Raw genomic sequence first — 24,642 nt, 5'->3', positions numbered from 1 at the left:
AGACCACGTCTTCTAAGATAGGTCAGCATCATTATGCTTCTGTGGTGAGTTTTAATTTCCCTTTAAGAAACCACACCTCTTTGCTTTACAGGCATCTGAAGACAACGCTACTCTGTCTGAAATCTCGTTCCTTCCACGCCTCCTACTTCAGGTATTCTTATAAAACTCCGTGGACTCGGACAGGAAGGACACTTTCACTTCAAATACGAGAAGAATATTTCCTCTCAGAAGCGCCGCTCCGCACAAGCATGCGCGTTAAAATTCTGAACACTGGTAAAGGAAAATGAAATAAACTCGGAGGACCTCAATTGCTATAAATTAGAGCAATATTCTAGATTGCTTGCTAAGTGCTGAACACATTAAAATAGCTAAACATGATCTATAGATTGTTTAATTTAGACCTTAAAAATAAAATTTAAAAAAATCTGTGAGTTAAAAAAATGCATAAATTATAAGTGAATACAAATGAAGTTGGAAGCCAAGTAGAAATGAATATGCATCTGAGACCAAATTTAAAGGACTGCAAGTGGAGGATAATTTTTTTCATGCATGTGTTCAAATTTCTCATTAGTGATGTCTTTCTTTTGGAATCCGCGAGACTTTTAAAATGAGCATGCTGGTGTATGTAGTGCAACAAAGCACTATTCTCACACACTGGCCACCCACGTACAGAATGTGCATCTTCTGTGAAAGCAGCCGTTGGGCCCGGGGCAACCTGCACTCTGAAAGCCAGGCTTCCTCCACCAGCACTGAGGGGACCTTTACAGCCAGCCACACAGAGCAGAGGTGACGGAGCTTGTGCCTGTCTCTGCCTGGTCCCTCAGCAGCTGCACAGGGAATGGCCCTCTGCTCTTCCTGCTCTAGATCTCAGTTCATGTCCAACAATACTTAAGTTCCTGCTCGTGCATCTCAGGAAGGACACAGGTAGCAGTCTTACTATGCCATTTCCATGGCTAGCACTGTGCTAGAGTGAGTGTGTGTGTCTATTTAAGGAGCCGTTTACTGTATTTGCGGAGGAGATCATTTTAACAGAAATGAGATGTTCCCAGGGATCTTCAAATCACATGGATAGATTCCTCCTTAATTACAGCATTGGCATGCTATATTCGAGTAAGGCAAATGGAAGATGCCAGTTTTCATATGCATCCTAGGGACAACACACACACATCCATATATACACAACTATCTACATACAAGATGCTATTAAAACCCAAAAGAAATCCTAGCTGAGAAACACAAGCCAAATTAGAAATGGAAAGTCTCTTCCTTTGGTCTGTGGCTGCCCAAGAGCATAAGGAATTTAGTGTTTCCATATAAATCTGGATTGCTGAATTCAAAGAAGGATCCAAAGTATTGGGGCTGACTAACGAGGCACGGTTGAAGGAGGAGAATAACAAGGCTCCTGGGACACAGGCAGCATTGCCAATGCACCACACGCTGCTTGATGCTTATTGGGCTCCGCCAACCAGTTTTGGAACCATGAATTGCCTGGTGACTTCAAGATGGGAGGATAAGATGCCCCGACACGCACTGTACATAAGTCTGCTGCAGCCGCAGACAGTGCTTTTGGTTTCAGCACCATGCATTGTTCAAATGAGAGACAGGGAAAAACTCGGGCTTAAACCACAGATTATTACATATAGAGTCCTATCACATTCGGGTATGAAGTGAATGAAATAGCATTTTTAAAACAACATGAAGTAGATATGCTTGAGATACCATCAGTTGTACAGGTATAGAAGAGAGTCCACACATCCATGGATACAGGCATTAAAAATGTTCATATTTTTCTCATGCACATGAAGGTATGAACATCTGTAAAGAAATACAAAAGTATTACCTTTCAGAATGCAAGCCACAGGGAGCATGGCTTTTTCTGACTTCAACATATTCATTAGTAAGGGACACAGCAAATAAATATGCTGTCTAATTTTTCGACTCTAATAAATCACATTTTACTTTTCAATCCGAAATAATGACTCTATAAAACTTTAAACTTGTTAGTAAAATTGAAAAGAAAATCTCAATCAGTGGACACAGGTTTAAAAGAGATAAATGATTCAACACATGATCAGAATAAGGACCCCGCACATTTTAAGTGCCTTAAACGTATTCTATCTGAAAAACAGAGGACAATGAACAAGCGGGTCATGGCATTTCTAGCTGCAGAGTACACATTCTCTTTTCGTCCTCCGTGACTGTCGTGGCTGTGTCTTTAAGTAGCCTGCCAGCCTCCAGTTTCTGCTTGTTTCCATCCATTCTTCCTGTAGCTGCCAGGGTATGCTACTCGGGCAGTGACCTCCCTGATTCCAGGTCTCCAGTGGTTCTCCTGGAGAGCAGATGTTTATAATTGGCTTCTGTCCCTCCTCCCAGCAGGCTGTCCCACCTCTTTCCTGCAGAGCGAGCTTGAGCCATAGCAAAGACTGTTGCCATTCCCTGCAGATGAAGGGCTGGCTCTCCCTCCAGTACCACTGGCTTGTCTGGACGGCCTCTCTCCATCACATCTCAGTTGACAGTCGGCCTCTTTCGGGAGTCCTTCCATTTAACCCATTCTTCTATTCTGCACACAGCAGAGTGTCCACTCAGTGCTCTCTCTCGCCTATAGCGTTTACACTTGCATTAGGACGCTTTCCACAGAGCACAGCCCTGGCTTATTTCCAGTCCTACTGTCGTACCATTTCATTAATATGCATTAATAAATTAATTAATGTAATATATAATTAATAATTAATATACTAATATAGCCTACGTGTTAATTTTGCCCATTGCCTACAATTAAAGTAGAAGATGCAGCAAAATGTGACAGAACTCATTTAGTTCGGTTATACACAAGCAGAGATCTTTCCAGATGTTCAGGAATTGGATGAGGAACATTATGCTGCCTAGGGCTGTCATGAAAACTGAAATGAATCCCTGTGGTTCGTGCACAGGAGAGATTCAGTAGACAGCAAAGGTAACGTGTCTAGGCACTCAGTGCATGGAATTAGTGAGCAGAAGGGTTCAGGATAGAGGAAATTTAACGTATACGCTGAGTCATACTTTTAAATGAGGTAATTTTCTATAAAGCCTGAATCAGTTTTGCTCCTTTTTCATCCTTCACTGTGCCACCTGCGAAGGTGGAAATGGTACATAACTTTGTTTTATTTTTTTCTCAATCAAGCAATGAGCCGTGAGTAGCAACTGAGCTAAAAAGGTTTATTCATTTAATTCGGATTCTTCATTTCCCTGCATGCTACAGGGCCTAGGGATGCTCTGTTAATGTTGGTGCTTGGAAGAGCCAGCCCTCAGGAAAGGATGCCCAGTCTCTCCACATCTAAGAAGCTTTCTGCCGATTATTTTCCAATCTGTGTTCTTATTTCCCTGGCATCTGTTTCTCATCCAAAACATATATTGGCTCAAGAAAGATTTCCTGAACACCCATCTCATGTCTGGGACCCCTCTAAGCTCTCGAATTACCAGCAAATGAGAAAATAGTCTCCATCTGTGGGTACAGTATCTGTCAGAAGGACTCACTTTGCAGCCACAGGCATCAGGCAAGCAGGTGGGAGTAGCAGTCCCACCGATACTCTGTTGACAAGCACAGACACTGGAGGAGCGCACAGATTCCTCCCGCTCTACAGAGCCCATCAGGACAGCAGGCTCCTGTTCAAAGGGAGAGACTATTTACACATGCAATGGACAGGAACTATCTGACCACACGCGCCCTCCTTTAAACTGCTCTCCAAAAGACACAGACCTAATCACACGCTTCTACCGGAAAACCAATTAGAAGCACTGGCCAAATCATTTTGGAATCGATTTTTGTGTGATTTGGGTACTTTTACTGTAACAGGTTTAATAGCCTCACTATAACATTTGGTGATTTGGAAAATAAAATCCCACTATTCTCCTTCTCTTTTCTAGACCTCCCTCTAATAGTCTGCAATGTATCTTTAACTTCCTCTGTATCCTCAAATTTTCTTTTCTATACTTAACTTTATTCACTCTGATCGCCTCTGCTTCCAACTGTCTTGTCATATATTACATGCTTTTGTCATCTTACACATGAATAATATTCATGCATATGTATTTATTAATAATACGATTCAATCTAATATATAGTCCAATGTGCGTACATCCACAATAATTAGTTATATGTCCCAAGGTGACTACAGGAGAAGTCCCTACACATTGAAATGCTTATGCTTGGGGACATAGAATTGCACACTGCCCTGATTTTATTATGTATTAAACCTTAGATTTTAATTAAAATACTATAGTACATGAATAAACACAGGCGGTATATTATTTAAAATAAAAATTTTTTGTCCTTATAAGACATTTTAATAATCATCAGTGAAAGTCTCAATATTCAATTTAAAATGAATCGTGACCATTTGTTTTCAATTACTCGGATTAATAGAAAAGAAGCAACATAAGCCGGTCACCTCAATCAAATTTCACTGCCCCAATTGACAACACATTAGTATCAGAAGCTAAATAGATGCATTGTGGGGCAAGTGGGGCTCACAAAGGACCATCCTGCAAGACATTCTGCAAGGCGGGGGGATGGGAGGTCTGGCTGGGTGGCTGATCTCCTGGGCTGAGTGGAAAGAGATTGTGGATTGGTTTCAATGACAGAAATGATATGCTTTTGAATAACTCAGAGATGCTGAATACAGAAAATTTAATTCTGGGAATTAGAGTTAGACACACCAAAGCAGAAAATAATCGTATCTTCTCTTCAGACTTCATTCAGAAGTCAGCGTGGAATAAGATTGAAGGTGGCCTACAGACCAACAGGTTATGAATCGGGAAAAGCAAAGGGAGCTCATGGTGTTGTATGACATCAGTGTGTGCTCCGGAGGCACTACTGGGCATGCCTAGGAGAAATGACCAGCAGGACTCCACCCCAAAGGGCGGGAACTAGGAAAAGAAGGGAGCTTGCATTCTGGCATGGCTGCAGCTCTAATAGCAAAAGGATTAGAGCAGTGTGTTTAGGGTCAATAACAATAAACCCGGGTTTGAATACAAGAGGAGGTGACTGTGAGATCCCTTAAAGCATTGCCCCAAAGGAAATGAGAGCAATGGAAAGGAAGTTTGGCCATGAAGTCAGCATGTGAGGGAGAGAACACATGATCTGTTGTGTCGGGTAGCAGAAGCTCTCTTTGGAACTGGCAAACAGGAACCCCACATCAGTGAGCCTGCAGATATGCAAGCAATCAAGAATTCAGCTGCCTTTTAAAGGGGAGTTGCTAAAAGGAATCAATGTGGATTCAGATCTAATTCTTCAGAGTAAAGAATTCGCAGGCAAGACACTTGGGCATTTATTGTTTGCATTTAACAGAAACAACAGACACAGCTTCTAGATAGGAGTCTTTCACTTCCAGCAAAATAAACACCCTGACTATGGATTCTTGCAAAACCTGGCCTATCAAATGGAGATAGTACAAATAAGATACTGAAACCAATGAAACTTCATTGTCTTTTAGTATGCCTAAAAATGTTTGCCTTTTCCACAGAGCCATTGCCTTAAACCAGTATCCAGGGATGCGGTGCCAGCTGGTCTTACAAAGGGAGTAGGCTAATGCTGTCTCTGCCTGTGCAGCGTGTGCAGGATGAGACAGCCCATTATTCTTCTGAACCTAAAGAATATCTCCAGAGACTGAGGCTCAATGTTCACACTGTGTGGGAGGCCATAAAATTCTACCCCAGAAGTCAAGTCTGCATTGCTGAAACCTATCAGCAACCCCTGCTCCCTGCACCCCCCACTACCTGTCTCCCCTCCTGTTCCCTGCCCTCACCCCCATATCCCCCTATATACTCCCTCCTGCTACACCACTGTGTGGTTGTCTTCTGAAATCCCTTGGCATTTGACTCTCAGAAACGGCTAGAATCTCTCCCTGCAGCTCTGCCTGCACAGATGCCACTCACTGTCATCCCTGAGATGACAGGGGCGATGGGATTTAATTAGAAATATATCTGATTTTCATTCCAAGCAAGGAAACTACACATGACTTTAAAATTTAATACCTGAGAGTATATTTCATAAAATAGAAATCTAAGCTCATGTTTAAAAAAAAAAACCCAATTTAATTTTAAGCAAATAGTCATCCTTTGATATAAACCTTGATGACATATTGAAATTAATTTTACTCTGCCTCCCAAATATACATATGCCTTCATATTAATCTGATTCATGTTTTTAATAGGAACCTTATGTCCTTGTCAGTTTGGGTTCAGTCTTAAAGCGATGGAAGCCTGAGTCTTTCCTACTGTGTGTCCATTTCTTTGGCTTTTCCAAGTAAATAAAAGTAAATCTTTTGCATATCTTTGTCTGGGTCAGCTGGAATTCTTTACAGTCACCCACTTAAGTAGAGACCTTGCATTTCTCCTGCCTGCTCCATTTGCCATTTCCAAATGTAAGACCTGTAACGACATCTTTGGTAAAATCAAAAGCCTGAGTAATTTTCTCATAGTTTAATATACTGTTTTTTCTTATTTTTAAAACTATGTGCTTTTAAATAGGGAAGCAGACACCATTTTGTTTGGTTGCTGTTGAAATGTATATGTCCCTATTATGTTCAGAATCACACAGAGCACATGGTTATGCTAGCCACCTGTACACTGCCAGACTTGTGTCCTGTATGTGGACAGAAACAAAGACTGCTTTATTCTTTCAAAACATTCAAAAGAAGGTAAGGACACTGTTTTTTCAATGCTGGGAACAAAGATTCCTCTGAGTTCATCAGTCTCCAGAGCAAGGGCAGCACCATCTTACAATGGAATCTCATCTTGTTAGCCACTTAATAAGAAGTTCTACAATTAAACCAAACCTCCAATCAAAAATTTCTGTTTAGAATTGATCTCTTATCAGAAGTGATAAACCTTCTCTTTGTACTATCAGGAATTTTGGAGCATTTTGATAAAGTCGATAACGTGAATACTGCTTAAAAACAATAGACATAGTTTCCTACATGTTTCTAAACAATTTCTGTATTTCCCATAGTTCAGAATAAGTTAAAATATTATTAACACAAGAAAAACCATTAGAGAGAGGGACGTAAATGATAAAAAAAGCCATATTTATGTATGACACACTCAAGGAAAATTTGGAAATTAAATAAAAAAGCATAAAAATGACTACAGTGTAATTTTGGTCTAGATGAATTTTGAATAATAGATTTGAGTGAATTGTTTTATTTAACCTGGAATGAGTTTTACATAAAAACCCATACCTATAATGTGCAGACACGTGCCTTGATGGAAGTTACAGAGAAGATCCAGCGAACCCTTCGATGAAAGCATATTTTCAGCCCTCTGATAATTTTTCATCAATTGATTTCTTTGATCTTATGGGTTTCTTCTGATAACTCTTTTAATATGATTTTCTAAGCAGAGACTATAAGTTTTGAAATTCATAAATGATGGTGAAATCATGGTTTGTGTCCAAACAGTTTTATAAGAAGCAAAACTATTTGATACTACCTCATGCTGAATTCTATATATCGTATGCTGAATATCTTATAAAATATCTTATTCTGAATTCATTATTTATACCAAATACAAAGTGGTGTACAAACACGGGAATAGTGTCAAGATAACATTTCTGTCAAAATTCTTTCTCTGGGTAGTTCTTCTATACAAAAGACTGGTGGAAAAGAGAAAATTTGTACAAATGTCAACTATGTTACTAGTAAAAGCCAAAGTCTTTCCCAAGCATGACTTAGAACAGATTTCCTGCCTTCTCTACATCAAAACCATGAGAACCAGTGCTAGAAGAAGACCTCCAAAATGTCAGGGACAGGTGGTAGGGAAGGACACAGGTGACGGACTGGCATGAATCTTCTCCAAGATTCACCCAGAAATTAACAAACCATCACCAAGAAAATGAATTTAGCAGACGATGTTCAAACGCGAAATGCAGAAATAAAAGTGCCCAATTTATAAAACTTCCAACCAATTAAAAACATACATTGTATCGCTAAGTTGAAAATCGGGGACTCATAGAATAGTTCGATTTGTTGCAGAAATAACCTGCATTTTAAAAATTTCCATTAAGCACTCATTCTTTATTACTAGAACAATGAGAAATGCTTAAGGTAACTATGGCAATGCAAAGATTAACATAGAGAGAATATAACATGATGCATAGTTCTCCCACTACAGCAATGTCTATGTGTATGGAGAGTTGAATAGATTTCTTTTTCCCCAGCCTACTAATGCAAGCTGAATTCAAATGTCTTCATTTGGATTTGGCCTCTGCCCTAGTGTGTTTCGAGCACATGTTAGTCCCATTAAATCTGGCCATAAATTAACAGCCCTGTAATTTAGTCAGCAGGACGAGCCATTAACACCACAGACTTGGGGGTCATAAATTATTTAGAGTTTTAGAAAATGAGCTAATAAACTAGATATATTACTTAAACATGTAAGATTTATATAATTATATAATATTTTCATCTGACTGTAGACTTAGAAATGAGGAAAAGCATAAACTTAAAGCGGTTGGTGTCTAAATTTAATTAGCGACAATTTAACCTCCCCTGAAATGAGCCTTGGGGCTTGTTTTTCCTAAACTGTCACTTTCTGAAAGTCCAGATTAAAGAGAAAGAAAGAATATTGAAAGTAAGGGAAGCAGTCATATTTACTTTGTAGCTCTCAGGAAATCTTCACAATGACTTTAAGATTTAGAAAGTTTGCCTTAAAATTTACTTTGGAAACAATGCATCTATAATACAATTATGAATTTCTATTTCCTTTTGTTTCTTTCTGTTACATTTTATTTTGGGCATGGTTTCATGTAGCCACAGCTGCTCTTGGACTTCCTACACAATTGAAAGGCTTGGCCTTGACCTGTTCTTACTCCCTGCTCTCATCTTCCAAATGCAGGCAAAACAGATATGAGCCACCCTGTCTGCTTCTGGAATTTTTCACTTTAAATATTTATGGAGAAATCCTGGAAAGCAAAGAAATTCAGATTAAAATAACTACTTATAAATTTTATGAAGAGTAGGATGCAAGACAATACAGATGAGTGGATTAATGGTGATGCTTCAAGACAGATACAGCAGAATATATTTTATTTTGAGTGTTGATATATTTACATATATGTTTTAAATGTATAAAATCCCTAAAGTCAGCTCATCTTTTGTACTGTCAATAGAGTTTACCTTTATATTGATTTTCCCATTCTTGCGAAAGCTCAACAGATATTTACAGCTATACCAATTAGTATTTTATCTATCATCTATTTATTTATCATCTGTCATATTATATCTCCATAGTCTTTCTTAGAATATATGAATGTGAGACTTAAAAAAGTTGTAGTAGAAGTGTATGGTATACATCAATAAATATCAAACAGACACCAGATTAAATTATATAAACGGCACCCTATTTAAATTATTACATAACACTGTTTCAAAGCTTTAAAGTTTAGGATCCAGTTTTATCATACGGATACTTAAAAGATGCTTAGATTTCTCAAAAAAAATTTTCAGAAACCTTTATGTGGAATTATGTTTCAAATTTCAATAAAGAATTCAACCTTTTCAAGAATTAATTTTTCAAATAACTTTGTTTCAGTCACAAATAAGTGAATGCTATGATAATAGTCTATATGATATGCCCTTTTTCTGAGAAAAGATTTTAGGTATTAGAAGTAATTCTGTTTTATTAAATTATATCTTTTATTACATGAGATTAAAATTGTATCATTCCTCTTCCCTCTCTTAAAGCCCTTTTATATAATCCCATGCTCTGTTTTCATATATTGCTGTTATATGCATGTGTGTGTATGTGTGTGTGTATGTGTGTATGTTTGTGTGTGTGTATGTGTGTGTATGTGTGTGTATGTGTGTTTGTGTGTGTGTGTATGTGTGTGTGTGTGTGTGTGTATCCCAAGTGCATTAAGAAATTGTAAGGTTTTAGAAGACTAGAAAATGGAACAGAGGCAAAAATTATTGGGTAAATGTATTCACACATAGAACCCAGAAGAAAACGATTCATATAAAAACTTAATTAGGCGATAAAATATTAAATATTTCTATATTTAATTAAATATTAAATACTGAATAACAGTAAACTGTGAAATTATCCATTTTATTTATTTATTAAAAAGAATATTGAGCATTTACTGTGAAACCAGTTTTCTGATCATTTATGTCCTCTTGTGGGCTGCTTTCTTTCATTTGGTTTTCAGCTTTACAAGGAGCTAATGATATGGGGATGAAAAACTTAATTATTACGGGGTGAAAATATTCTCCTGCAGTGCAATAAGGACGGGTGACTTATAAACGGTGGAGATTAATGGTGAGTCGGTTCTACATAGCAGGCACAGCATCTTCGTGAAGGAGCCAACCCTTTAAAACCCAGAGCCTCCCATCAACACTGTTGGGCACTTCTGGCCTAGCCATCACCAGTGGATTTTCGTGATATCACCCCCCTTCGGACACAGGGTTTGTCTGTGTAACAGTTCTGCCTGTCCTGGAACTCACTGTGTAGATCAGGCTGCCTTCAAACTCAGAGATCCACCTGGCTTTGCCTCCAGAGTGCTGGGATTAAAGGTGTGCGCTACCATGTCTGGCTGTGAATTCATGTTATTAATGACAAAAAAAAAAATTGGAAAAAAACAAGTGATACTCACATATCAGGGAACATTCCAGATACTCGTCAAAAGAATTGTTTTGTGCATTTTAAATAAAATTTAAACAAAATTACAAAGCACTCTGGCATCAGCTTAACTAGTCCGTAACTTCAGAAGGATGCTACAGGAGTCACGGACTAAGATTCAGGAAGGGGGCAGTTGCTGAGGACTGGTATTGAGTGAAGGGCGACGCTGCTGAAACCCACTCTGGCCCTTTGCAAAGCTTCGACTTCCACGCTGTTGAAATGTGGTCGTTTTATCTTAAGACAAAGCAATCCTCAGCGTTATACCCCACTTGCACATCGTTTCCTTTGTAGTAGAATTTTAGGAATATTTTAAACGTGTTTTTATCTCTGGTGAGAATTCGGTAAGATTTTTATCCATGGAGCAAAATGCCAGATGATTAAAAAGTCCCCATCTCAGGTTCCAGCCACTATTTTCTCTCCAATTGTCAATCCTTTTTTAATTTGCTATGAACGGTACTGTCAATCAGTTGTGGGAGCTATTTTAATTTAAGATTTCATTATCTCTCTTCTCCGACCTTTGAATGGCCTGTCACTTGTTATACCCATCGTCAAAGCTAGTCGATGATACATCTGATTCCAGCCTTCAATTTATTGAGACATTGAATTGCACAATATACTTTTCCTTTCCTCCTTCTCTGGTCTCTTTTTAGAAACAAAGAAACAAAAAAATTTCATTTGGATTCTCTGCCAGACAGTAAGAAAATTACAACAATAACCAGACATCTTACAAGTCCTTGAATATTAATTTAAAATTTTATAAATCACTTTTCTATAACACCAAGCTTTATAAACTGAAAACAATACAAATGGAGAAAATACAGATTGTGCAATGTTTAAGTTCCAGCATACAGGGCTACTGGACACATTGGTTCTGAGAGGTGCTTTTGAAAGGCCAGCTGGAGTCCTCTTCTGTGACGTGTGTAAGGTAGAAAGTGCTGGCCCCTGGGCGGTATGCACAGGTGTTGCTAACCTCAAATGGGAAAGTGGTTTAATACCCCAAAGAGTTACATGTCCTGACACAGACTCCTGAGTTCTCCTAAGTATTCCTTCTTCCATTGCTCTTTTCAGTGTTGATTATTAAGCACAGGACCTGGGCAGCAGTGACAATCACAAGTCGCCGGGCTAGGCCTCAGCTTGATATGCTGAACACCAAGTGCACTCCCTTAAGAAGGACTTCCACTGAAAGAGTCTTCTATCGGCCAATAAGCTCAGAATGGAATACCAAAGGGACATAATGAAACACGAACCCAATCATGTTCCAATTTGGTCTGCTGTGGGTGCATCTGCGAAGGTTGGCAAGGAGAACAAAGAACTACCCTGTTTTCATAAAGTTCCCAAGGTAATTCTGAGGGTCAGATCTGAACACTGTCAGAGTGATGGAAGCGCCTGTCTTAAGTTCATACGTAGAGCAGAGAAGTTGGGGCTTTTTTTATGCAATGAAAGCGCAGAAAACGAGACCCTGCCGCTCAGTGAATAACCTTAAGATCTCTCTCCATGAGGGATAATGGGCTTACATATCTACGAGATCCAACACCACACGGTCACTTAAGACCCAGGTATGTAACTTCATCCTTCTGCTACTTCCATTCCTTTATACTCCCACCCCTGGCCCCTTCGCCATTGCAGCCTTCTGGCAGCATTGCAGCCTTCTGGCAACTCTTATCTAGCAAAGGGAAGCAAAGCAATGCTTATGCAAATACGGGAATATTGCATGATAGTATTCTGAGTTCTAAGTAGTTTTTGATGTTGATTAAATGATTGTATTTACGCATTTTATTATTTCAAAGTCACACACACACACACACACACACACACACACACACACCTCTTTATCCAGGGATAGACACTAAAAACCCTTTAGGAAGTTAACAAATTAAGTTAGACTTTCATAATGAGACACCTTTAGCTTTTGTATAAAAAGATAACAATCGCTGGGTGGTTGTGTTCCATGCCCTTCCAGCACTCATGGAGGCAGAAGCAGGTAGATCTTGAGTTTGAGGCCAGCCTAGTCTACAGAGTGAGTTCCAGGACAGCCATACAGACACAGAGAAACCCTATCTTGAACCCCTCCCCCCCCAAAAAAGAGGATAACAACAGAAAATGAAATGAATTCTTCAAAATAATATCTACTGATCCAGAGAGAGAACTAAGGGGTTCCATGTTTAGCATCCACACAGTGGCTCACAACTGCATGTAACTCTGGTTTCTGGGGAACTAAGAACATTTTCCAGGCTACAAAGGCATCTACACACATGTGTTGAACATACATGCATTCAAGCAAAGCACTCGGAAATTAACATAAAAAAACAACACAACTTTAAAGAACAAACAAAGACCTTTAAAATGCTTCTCATGTTTCAGCTAAGTGGTTTGCTTGCTTTACAAATCCAAACATCCAAGGTTATTCTAAAGCACAGTCTGTTGAACATGGACAGGATAGTATTTTCTGTACAGACTATTGAAAGAGCAGTATATCAGACTGACTCCTGAACAAAAACTGCTGTGCTCAGAAGAGAAGGACAGTCCATATTATTTTCTCTTTTCTTTAAAAAAAAATGGTAACTGAAAAAAATTGATCTTGTGTATATACCCATTAAGTAATGTAGATTCCCCTATAAAATACATCAATTTATTAATAACGTGTATGTTCCCATTTAAAGTTGCCTTTCCTATTAGAAATATGAGGGGATTTTGTTTATTGTTTGTGATCATAAATTCATTTCATGAATTCCATCACTTCAAGGTGAAATTTTGAGACTGAGATTCTGAATTAAGTTCAGTGAAGTAGTCCATGCTACTCTCAGCCACATGGGTAGCTGGCACAAAGGGTCACCTGAATCCAGAAGTTTCATGCCAGACTAGACAACAATGCCGGATTTTTATCTCAAACAAAAGCAACAACAACAATTGCTGTGGGACAATGGTCTGTACCGCGTCACTTGTATTTTAAATAAATACTGATTGGCCAGTAGCTAGGCAGGAAGAAGAGGCAGGGCAGGGAGAATTCTGGGAAGAGTGACGTTTTTGTCTGTAGTCCTCACCCAGACATAGAGGAAGCCAGACACAGAGCAAGCAAGATGTGACTGCCTCGCCTAAAAAGGTACCAAGCCACATGGCTAACACAGACAAGAATAATAGGTTAATGTACAATGAATGTAAGTTATAAGAGTTAATAAGAAGCCCGAGATACTAGGCCTATCAGTTTATAATTAATGTAGACCTCTGTGTGATTTCTCTGGGACTTAACAACTGTGGCAACCTGGCAGGACAGAAACCTCAGTCAACAAGAAATATAAAATTTAATCCTGAATTAAAGGTGAAAGAGGATGTAGCACGTCTCTACTGAGCAGCCAAGTAGTTCTAACTCAAATTCCACAAAACGGAGAGCAGATATTTAAAAACATATGCACAGGGGTGGTGTACATACAATTCCAAAACATATAAGACAGGAAGAGTGAAGAAAATTTATATATTTTAAATCATATACCATAAAGATTGAAGAAAAACAGCTCTGAACACATACTAGAGGAAAGGCGTACAGATAGTTCTAACCATATGGCACAGGGATGGTGGACAGATAGCTCTAACCATATACCATAAGAATGGTATAAAAATAGGTCTAAGCACAACCTGCAGGGATTGAACAGAACTACCAAAATGACCTTTTTTTTCTTTGAGTTGTAATATTTTCAGGCTCTAGCAACTGTTTTGTTTAAGAAAATTGCCTTTATTCTGCTTGGGATGCCATACCGAATATCATAACTTGATGGATTACGCACGCAGATGTGTTTTCTCACAGTTCAGAGGACTATCGAGTGCAAGCTCGCAATGATTTCCTATAGCATTTCAGGTGAGTGGTGTGTGGGGGGTAACCTTCTTAGTTTAGTGATGGGCACCTTCCCAAGATAGTACACAGATCTGTTCGTGTATGTAGAGTTAAGGAGGGGCAAGGGAAGAAAAGAAGGAAGGAGGTAGAAAGAGAAGAAAAACAGAGAAATGGACAGGTACTGACTCTCACCCCTTCTTAAAAAGGCACCAAACCTGTGTGGGGGGTAAACCCTTATGACATCTTTTCCCCAAATGGCCTTGTAAACTCTTCCCTCACACACAGGTTTGGTGGCACCTAGAGTTTGGTGGAGACAAAGTTTAACCTAGCATGATTTGCAAAATCTATAGTCAAACTGTTAATATGAACTGGCCTATTATTGGGTAACCCAAAATAAATTACAAGGCTGGACTCATTGTGGTTGGGATGATGCTGTGCGGTAGGCATTTGCCTATCAGAAAATGAACACGATGGTGTTATATATGAGCTCGCATACATTACAAAAACATCAATAGGGAAAGATAATAAAAGCAAGTACCAGCTTTATCTCAGAAGTAGAATTGCTTCTCTTTGTGTCAGTTATGAAATATGGTCAAATTATCACAGCCTAAAATGTATGTTTGAACCTCAGGCTTGTCCTCCATGTCTTCTTATGATGGCCCTACAATCGCACTGTTCTGCCGCTAATGAGGAGCAATACTAATTATTTGGCTAATCCCTTTATCACAATAGATGATCACTTTGCCACAGGATGAACTGTTCTTTCAAGAGTGCCCTTTCGTAGCACTTAATCAGATTCCTGGTTGTACGATTCCGAATCAAGCCTTTCTAATTTAAATTGCGTTTTGAAAAGATGAAAGTGAAGCCCCCGTGCTACTATTAGAGCCGTGGAAATATCTCGCTGACAGTTCTCAAACAACAGACATCTTCTAGTCAGCGGGCATGGAACTATATCAGAGCATGATCCGCCACTTATCACTGACACTAACTGACAGGCGAGCCCTCTGCCAAAATCAGTCAAGATGACCTATTAATGAAACCACTATTATTATTCAAATTCATGTTTATGATAAATACTAGCTTAGAAAATTAATGCTTTGAAAAATGCAGCAGGATGGAGGTGGTGTGGCTTTTTCCATCGGGGTGCTGCAGTAGGAAATCTGATCTTTGTGGGACATTTCTCTGGGGTGCTCCGAAAGCAGCTATTGTAAGTCAGGTGATTACACTTATAAGAAATTTAAGCGAGAGAAAGTTGTCATATAGCAAAACCTATACCAAATCTTTGAAAATTGATTTGATTTCTCATATGGTCAATAGCTAATCATATTTTCTTAGAATTATTTATCAGAAAACAAATTTGGTATAGTTTAGAGTAACATGCTAGCATTTTGAATTATTGAAAAAAGTCTTTTGTGCATCTTTTTTTTTTTTGTATTTGGAAATGTCCCAGGTAGAGGACAGAAACGAGCTCCTGTCTCACAGATCCCTTCTTCTGTTACCACTGGAAACTCCACCACAACCCAGAGAGCACATTGCTTCCTCTGCAATGGAGAAACTGAACAACAATTTGTACCTGATTCTTCCAAACTTTGGTTTTGGCCATGCATAATTTAAAATTGATATAGTAAAGGATTATTTAATCCTATTACAGAATTCTACATGACACAGAGAATGCCAGCACTTTGTGGGTTTGAACTGTTTTTCTGTATACTTGGATTTTAGATTAGGATAAATATTCTGCAAATGATAAATCAGTTTTAAGGTCTAATTTCCTATATAAATTATTGGAGAAACTGTGAACTTAGAACAGATAAATCATGGAAAATTAACAGAGATACGCACTGCTTTAGAAATCCCTCATAGGAAGTAGATATCTTATTAAGGGAGCCATTTTAATGTTGGTAAGAGACTTGACTCTGGAGGGGTTCCCAGGTGTCCATGGAGATGTTCCCAGCTTGTTCCTTGGGCAGCAGAGGAGAGGGTGCCTGAACTGGCCTTATCCTATAGCCACACTGATGAATATCTTGCATATCAACTTCATCTGGCGATGGATGGAGATAGAGACAGAAGCCCACATTGGAGCACCGGACTAAGCTCCCAAGGTCCAAATGAGGAGCAGACGGAGGGAGAACATTAGCAAGGAAGTCAGGACTATGAGGGGTGCATCCACGCACTGAGACGTGGAACTGAACCAATGGGAGATCACCAAGGCAAGTTGGACTGGAACTAATGGAGCAAGTGATCAAACCAGACTCTCTGAATGTGGCTGACAGTGGAGGCTGACAGAGAAGCCAAGGACAATGGCGCTGGGTTTTGATTATACTGCAAGAATGGGTTTTGTGGGAGCCTAGTCTGTTTGGACGCTCACCTTCCTGGACCTGGGGGAAACAGGGAGGACCTTGGACTTCCTATAGGGTAGGGAACCCTGACTGCTCCTTGGACTGGAGAGGGATGGGGAGGGGGTGTGGGGGCAGGGGATGGAAGTGGGAGGAGGGAAGGTGGTGGAAATTTTCAATAAAAAATAAATAAATTAAAAAAAATAGAAATCCCTCATAAATAAATCTGTGCTTTGCTCAGATTCCAGAAACAATCTAACATTAAATACCGTCTGTACTGTGCACCAAGTTTTTCTCTACTTTATATTCTATAATTAATTATTTCTAATACATATAAAATAGACAAATATATGGATATCAGACTTACACACAATATGCTTACTAACCACCAGAACTACTTGAACTTTCAGACACAGTCTGACTCATGTTCCAGTCTTAGAAACCTAACTACATGACAACCTTCCTTGATCGTGTGTCACCTTCACAATGACCCGTATTCTAGCCAGACCAATGGACGACCTTGCCTTAGTCTTTTAAGTGAATTTCACCTGCCATTATTTTTTCCTTTCATGTAATTCAGAACTGAATTTCATTTTCTTGAAACTGATATAAACTGAATTGTTTTCATGTTTTCTCTGCATTATGATAGAATTTTTTGAAACTGTAAGTTTGTGTTTCTCAGAAAGCTTTATAGAAATTAATCAACGTGAAGCATTTTCAGCCAAATGAAAATTTTCCGAAGTATATTATGATTTTAGACCTCCCATTGCACCAACATTCATGAGTTTTATGATAAACTTTCTATTTTTGTATTTATAATACTCTGTAAACTTGCAGATATTATTTTGTCACTTTACTCTCTATAATATTTAGACTTCTGTGTTTTCCTAGTAACATAATTCTCCTCTGATGATCTTATAAATTCTCCTGTGTTTTAAGTATTTGTAAATTTAATGCTAACGTATGCTGTAATTCATTTTGTTATTTAGAACTTTACAATGTTCCCAGGAACATCAAATTTCTTATTTTCCTCTATATTTACATTCCAGAGACCCTTACAACCTGTTTATCTGAAGTTTTCAATGAATTTGAATGTTGATATTTTAATCTTATAAAATGTATTATAGAGTTTACTTGCTGGGATAACCAACAAGTTGCTCATGACAAGTATATATAAATTAGCAGTTAGTAAAGTTACCTGTCTAACCATACGTGTGTGTGTGTGTGTGTGTGTGTGTGTGTGTGTGTGTGAGAGAGAGAGAGAGAGAGAGAGAGAGAGAGAGAGAGATCTAGTATGTATTCTGAAATAGGAATTTACTGGATTTTCCAGGCTGGTCTTGGACTGAAAATCTCAAGTGGGTTTCCTACCTGAGATTCCCTGGTGGCTGGAAGCACATGCACACACCAGTGTCTCAGCTCCTACTCAACGATGTCCATACTTTTGGGGCAAAGCAATTGCTAGAACTTACAGAAGAGCAGGTGCATTTTGTGTGGAAGACAGGAAAGCATTCATTTTTTATGCTGTGTAATCAGTACACGGCAGCTCCAAATAAGTAGCTTTAACCTCTAACTCATAATAAATATGGATTCATTTTGATAATATGGATTATTTTGAAAGTATCAGTAATTACTAGTAATTTAAACTTCAAAAGTCAATACGATTTCTGAAAATTTTATCTTATCAAAACTAACATCTTTGTAATAAAATTATGTTCAATTTTTTCCCTTTACTAAAATTAAAAATAATGATTGCCTTACATAAATTCTTGGGCACATGTAGGACAAATTCCATGATTCTTAAATGAATTATTTAACCTGAAGACAAGGGAAATATTTTCTTCTCGTTTGTTTAACTGTCGATGTGGAGCTCACTATATAGACCACTAACTCACTGGTATCCACCTGCCTGACTCTAAAATACCTAACTTTTTTGTTGTTCTTATTGAAGAAAGTTGTATGGGGCTGGAGAGATGGCAAGTTGTTTCTAGCATTTACACCTCCAACAGGGGACCATGGTACAGTTTCCCCTGACCCAAGTGATGGCTCACAACCATTTGTGTGAGTCCTGTTTCAAAGGATCTGTGACATCTTCTGGTCTCAAAAGGCACTGGGCGGGTATAGAGTTAACACACATGCTTACAAGAAAAACACCATATACTTTTACAAGCTATGTTTCTATAAACAAAAGTCATATATTTTATTAAAACGAACAGGCACCTGTAGAATAGCCTAAGGTAGTCCCTAAACTTGATTCTGAAAAGTTCTGTACAATGTGGGACACTGGGATGCAGCTCAGGGGTCGAGCACCTGCCTAGTGTGAGCTTGACCCCTGTCAGTGAACACATGAAGAAACAAACAAACAATAGAAGGGGAAACTAATTACTTAGCAACATTCAGAGCTGGTTGTTGTTTACATTCGAAATGAGATCTGAACGTTAAGTGGTTTGGGTGCAAACCGAAATGTGGCAAGCAATGAAATTCCCAAGCACGAAAACTTTAGATGGTGCTCTAATTAAAGCTACAGTTTTGAAAATTTAAATATATAATTGACTGAAAATAATAACATTTCAATCCAGAGGACTTTCAACAGTAATTTCCTTGGGGAAATTTGAACAGGAGATTGCTTTCTGAGATGCAGCTCCACAAATGACTTCGAGGGAAAGGAGAGGGTGTGCCTCGCGTTAAGCCTTCAATTAAAGCGCCCCCATAGCCATTAAACTCGGGAACTGAGAGCAGTCCTCCAAAGCAGCTCGTTCTGAGGACCCAACTGCCGGCCGGCTACTGGGGATTATGGAATTTTCCAGATCTTGTTGGCATTTCTGATTTGACTCCTGTCATTTGTTCACACAGCGCGAACGCTCAACGCGAATGTTAAGGGCGGACAGGCCACAGGAGGTTAGCGCCGCGCTGATGCGATACTGGCAAACGAGAAGGCAGTATGGAGGAAAAAGGAGGCGAAACACATTCTCAACTTTTCTTTTTTCAAAGTAAGGCCTACTCCAAATAATACCCTGCAATGCTTAAAAACATAAGCATGTACCTTATTGATTTTCAAGCTAATAATATTCTTCATGACCTTGAAATAATTTATTCTAAATTAGAAAAAAAAGCATCGATACCTTCAAAATTTTGTAAGTTTTAAAATACAGTGTGTGGTATGTAAAAATGTAATTGTCTTTAAGATGTATGCTTTTATCTATCAGTTTTCACACCTGTTCTGGATTAAAATATATTACAATTTTAGATATGAATACTATTTTGGAAATAGGACATAAGAATAAAGAAACACAGGAGTGGGAAGATGGCTTCAACTGTAAGGTCCACGCATAGGGACCTCAGTTTGGGTCTTATTACACATGAAAAGACACGTAGGTAGCTAGTAAGTCTGCACGGACGGGAGTGCCTGTGAGGATAGTACAGATGGAGCCCACTGGATAATCCGCCTAGCTGAGTTAATGAGCTCCAAACCAGGGAGAGACCCTGTCTCAAAATATACAGCGAGAGACTGCGGGAGATAAATAGCCTCAGCCTCTGGCCTCTGTGCACAGAGAGACACACAGAGTCACCACACAAGAGTAAGAAGATGGGGGTTTGGGAGAATGACAGAGGATACAGATGGATCCTTGGTGCTCAGCCATGGTCTGTTCTAATCTAATCTGCGAGCACCAGGCATCCAATAAAAAGAACGTGTCTCGGAGAAGTTAGATAATCTTCCTGTGGATAATAGCCAAGAATACCCAAGACGTTCCCTGGCCTTAACAGGGTCATGCACGCATGCACACTCGCACGCGTGCAGGAGTAAAGACAGGAGAAAGAAAAGAGGTCTTTCTGAAGACCCTTGTTTGTTTGCAGCACCCAAGCTGCATAGCCTATCGCTCCAGCTCTAGGGGATGTGGTGTCTTCTTTTTTTTTTTTTAATTTATTTATTTATTAAGGATTTCTGCCTCGTCCCCACAACCGCTTCCCATTTCCCTCCCCCTCCCCCGATCAAGTCCCCCTCCCTCATCTGCTCGAAGAGCAATCAGGGTTCCCTGACCTGTGGGAAGCCCAAGGACTGCCCACCTCTACCCAGGTCTCGTAAGGTGTGCATTCAAACTGCCTAGGCTCCCACAAAGCCAGTACCTGCAGTAGGGTCAAAAACCCACTGCAATTGTTCTTGAATTCTCAGTGTGGTGTCTTCTTAAGACCTCTGTGGCCACAATCGCTCATGTGCACATGCACATACACAGAATTACAGATAATAAAACAAATCTACAGAAAGAGAAAATGAGGATGTTCCTGTATAGTGTCTTATTTCTTGTGGACAATTTTGGTTCTGAAATCATCAAATGTTAATCTATGAACCTATATAAACACTCTGTTGACAACAAATGCCAGACATGTATCCTACAATTTTTGTTTTATTTCACAACAAAAAGCATCACAAGAATCCATATGCTAAGCTGGGCGATGGTGGCGCACGCCTTTAATCCCAGCACTCGGGAAGCAGAGGCAGGTGAATCTCTGTGAGTTCGAGACCAGCCTGGTCTACAGATCTAGTTCCAGGACAGGCTCCAAAGCCACAGAGAAACCCTGTCTCGAAAAACCAAAATAAATAAATAAATAAATAAATAAATTAAATAAATAAATAAATAAATACATATGCTAAAGAAAATAAGTCACAGAACATAGCTGTTTAGTGGGGGGGAAAAGTCACTGGCTAAGGGTAACTTCTTGGCATTTATAAATTTCCCATTCTGAGGAATGGGGAAATCTACGAATGCCAGACAATACAGCAAACAAAATTATATAAAGTTTCGAGCAAGGTGAAAATACTCAAGGTAGCACTCGGTTCTTCTAACAGTCATGCAAGTTCGAACAGTGTCATGAGACTCACAGATAATGCTGGGACACAGAACAAAACAGCTGGACTCACAATTTTATATACTGCCAGGCGATTATTTTCTTCATTGTAAATGCAAAGACAGACACAAAATCATTACTTTGCTGACATTTGACACGTCAACTAATGATAGGAAAATTGAAACTATATAAAGTGAGTTTCTAAAAAGTAAGCCAATAGCATTTACTGAATCTAGTTTTGTGAAGCATTAAATCATTTTATTTTTACCTTATGTGCACAAGTGTTTGATTGCATGTATACCTGTGCACCATGCGTATGCCTGGTGTTCATGGAGGTAAGTAGAGAGTATCAGTGGGTGCTGGGAACCAAACCTGGGTCCTCTGAAAGGGCAGCAGGTGCTCTTAACTACAGAGCCATCTCTTCGGGCCCAAGGATCTTGTAAAAGTAATCCAATAATTGATATTGTGGTTCAAAAATAACAAAATGTTCTAAGTAAAAGTCTTTGGAACTAACATTGTGAATTCGGTAAGGAAGATGTTATTTTAATTGCCATGTTTTAATAAGCTTGATACACTCACTCTTTTCTGAGTAAGAGTGAAGACAATCAAATAATTCAAATTCTGAAAGAACTTGCAACAAGTCACAAAATTACACAGTAATTGCTCAGCCATCTTTTCACAAGTGACTTATCAGAACCAAGGGATCTGGTGAAGGCTAAGCCGAATGGCAAGGCTTTTTAGCATTGTTGCTTTGTGAATAAAGTGATTCTCCTCTGCTGTAGATTTTCACTATAGCCAACTCCCTTTCTGGTATGTATTTGGGAATTCATTCCCTAGTTCAGAACTGATTCCCATTACCAGGCCTTGTTCTTCTCTCCTAGGTAAGCACAGAGATCTGCCGTCCTGCAATTATCTTTATCAGTAGGCATTTGGTCAATGCTCCAGGTCCAGGCATAGAGCATCCCACTTAAGATAGTCACAGATCTCCAAGGACATAGAATTGCTACCTGCCCAAGCTGCTGTTCTGGTTTCACCGCACAACATTCACAATCAGAACAGCTTCTCCCTGACTGTTTATGTAGGTTGCCTGGTTACCTGATATCCTCTATGCATACTGGGAGAAAAGAAGTGGCAGCTGATTTAAACAATCCATGCCCTATTCATAATTTTACTGAAAATAAACATTTTAGCTCATTTTATCTACCACCCAAAAATGCAGTGTAGCACACTAACCTTCCTCTCTAGAATTCCCTGATGATTTAATTCCTTTCTTAACGAGTTTTCTCCATTAAGGCGTTCACCAGACGTGTACTATCCACCCCCAAGGATCTCTCTCTCTCTCTCTCTCTCTCTCTCTCTCTCTCTCTCTCTCTCTCTCTGTGTGTGTGTGTGTGTGTGTGTGTGTGTCTGAAATCTAAGTTAATGAGAAATGAAATTTATGTTATACAAAGGCATATACATGCACCTTGTATTTCCTTAATAAAATGGCCTCAGAATACATCTACCCATAAAATACACTTTACAAGGATCTTTACATAATTCCTCATCTAAATAAATTTAGGATGAAGTTAATGCTAGCAAATGCTGCCTTAAGCTTACCTTGAGTTTGCTATTGTTTAGAGAACTTAAATTATATCGTTATTTTACCATCAAATGGCTTTTGAGGTCTGTAATCCTAACTCACGCAGACTCTTGTGTCAGTTGTAACTGAGACAGTTTCCCACTTGCTTTTATTGTGTCCTCTAGACAGCACGCGGAAGATGCGCTCCCCTGCCCGATAGTTCCTCATATTCTTTTTACTTACAGCCCTCATAGATGTCCGTGGGAATATGAACCGCTGCATGCTGATAGGATATCTGGCGTCCGAAATTTGCATCTTCAATAAAAACAGGCTTAATTCGTTGGCTGCCTGGCTCACTCTCATTTCTTTCAGGCTATGTAAGAAGAGAAAGAAAATAAACAACTTTATAAAATCTGCTAACAGACATTTTCACATTTGCTTTCTTGTCTGCTCGGGATGTGTTCTTCAAAAGATGGAACTACATTTTACATGTAGTGCCCAGAAGGCACTGCTTATGCGAGTTTCCACACAGGTTATTAGCAGCCACACAGATGCTCAGATCAGCCAATTAAAACTAACTGGCTTCCCGATTTCTATAAGTTGGAAGCATCCCAAACACATCTGGCACTGTCTCTTAAGATACACATGAAGATGTAGATTTAAAGCACAGAATATATGTCACAGAACAACCCAATTGAGATTACTCACTTGAAATAAGTTTCAGGAGTTGTGTTATTAAGTTTACATTGGCACACAGACAATAATGTAACAAATAATAGCACACATGAAAATAAAACAGAAAGGAAAAATCATTATTTTATGCCATAGTCTTGACTTTTGCAACTGTTCTGTAGGGTTTCATCTTTGTTTTAAAGAGAAAGTATATGAAAGATGAACAGAAACGTTACAACTCTAAATACAATCAAACATAAGTTCGGAGGTTTTTGAAATAGCCATCAAGATCCCATTAATAATGGTGCAAACCAATGGCCTAAGAGCTAAAGTCAAAGGTTAATTTTGTCTTTCGTTTTTCCTCTCTACTTGTGCCTGCCGTACTGTGTTACCTTATTATCCCTTGGGCAGGAACCTATCCACAATGCTTCTGTAACTTTTTTGCCTTGCATATTAAACATGTTTTTCAATTGAAATATAGCCTTATAAGTTTTTCCCTAGCTAATTTCAATACTAAGTTCACACATATTTTCAGTTTCTTTATTGTGAAAAATGTTGTGTATATTCTAAACTCTTAACAACTAGGAATAAGAATCATATCTAAATACAGTGAACAGAAAAGTCCTAGCATTCGTCAGCTCATGGAAGTGATAAACCTGATGAACAATAGAGAAAAATTATCATGAATAACTACAAAATGCCATAAAGCAACTGGTAGAATGTTGTCAGGTCAAATACCCAACAAGTTTGCA

At 38.9% G+C, this 24,642-nt stretch overlaps 1 protein-coding gene across 8 annotated transcripts in view; it reads right to left on the bottom strand.

Moving 5' to 3' along the window:
- Positions 1-24,642, bottom strand: part of LOC121434621 (voltage-dependent calcium channel subunit alpha-2/delta-1) — a 380,872-nt gene that overhangs the window by 130,839 nt on the left and 225,391 nt on the right. For all 8 annotated transcript variants that reach the window (XM_041633534.1, XM_041633535.1, XM_041633536.1 and 5 more), the window contains exon 6: positions 23,462-23,591. In XM_041633534.1, the coding sequence (XP_041489468.1) occupies positions 23,462-23,591 (130 nt within the window). The remainder of the gene's footprint in view (positions 1-23,461; positions 23,592-24,642) is intronic.

This window comes from Microtus oregoni, unplaced genomic scaffold (assembly GCF_018167655.1).
Source record: "Microtus oregoni isolate MIOR12 unplaced genomic scaffold, Mior012 000044F_ref0000062, whole genome shotgun sequence".
Taxonomy (NCBI): domain Eukaryota; kingdom Metazoa; phylum Chordata; class Mammalia; order Rodentia; family Cricetidae; genus Microtus; species Microtus oregoni.
Note: the sequence above shows the minus strand (reverse complement) of the source record. Positions and strands in the feature narration are given on the sequence as shown.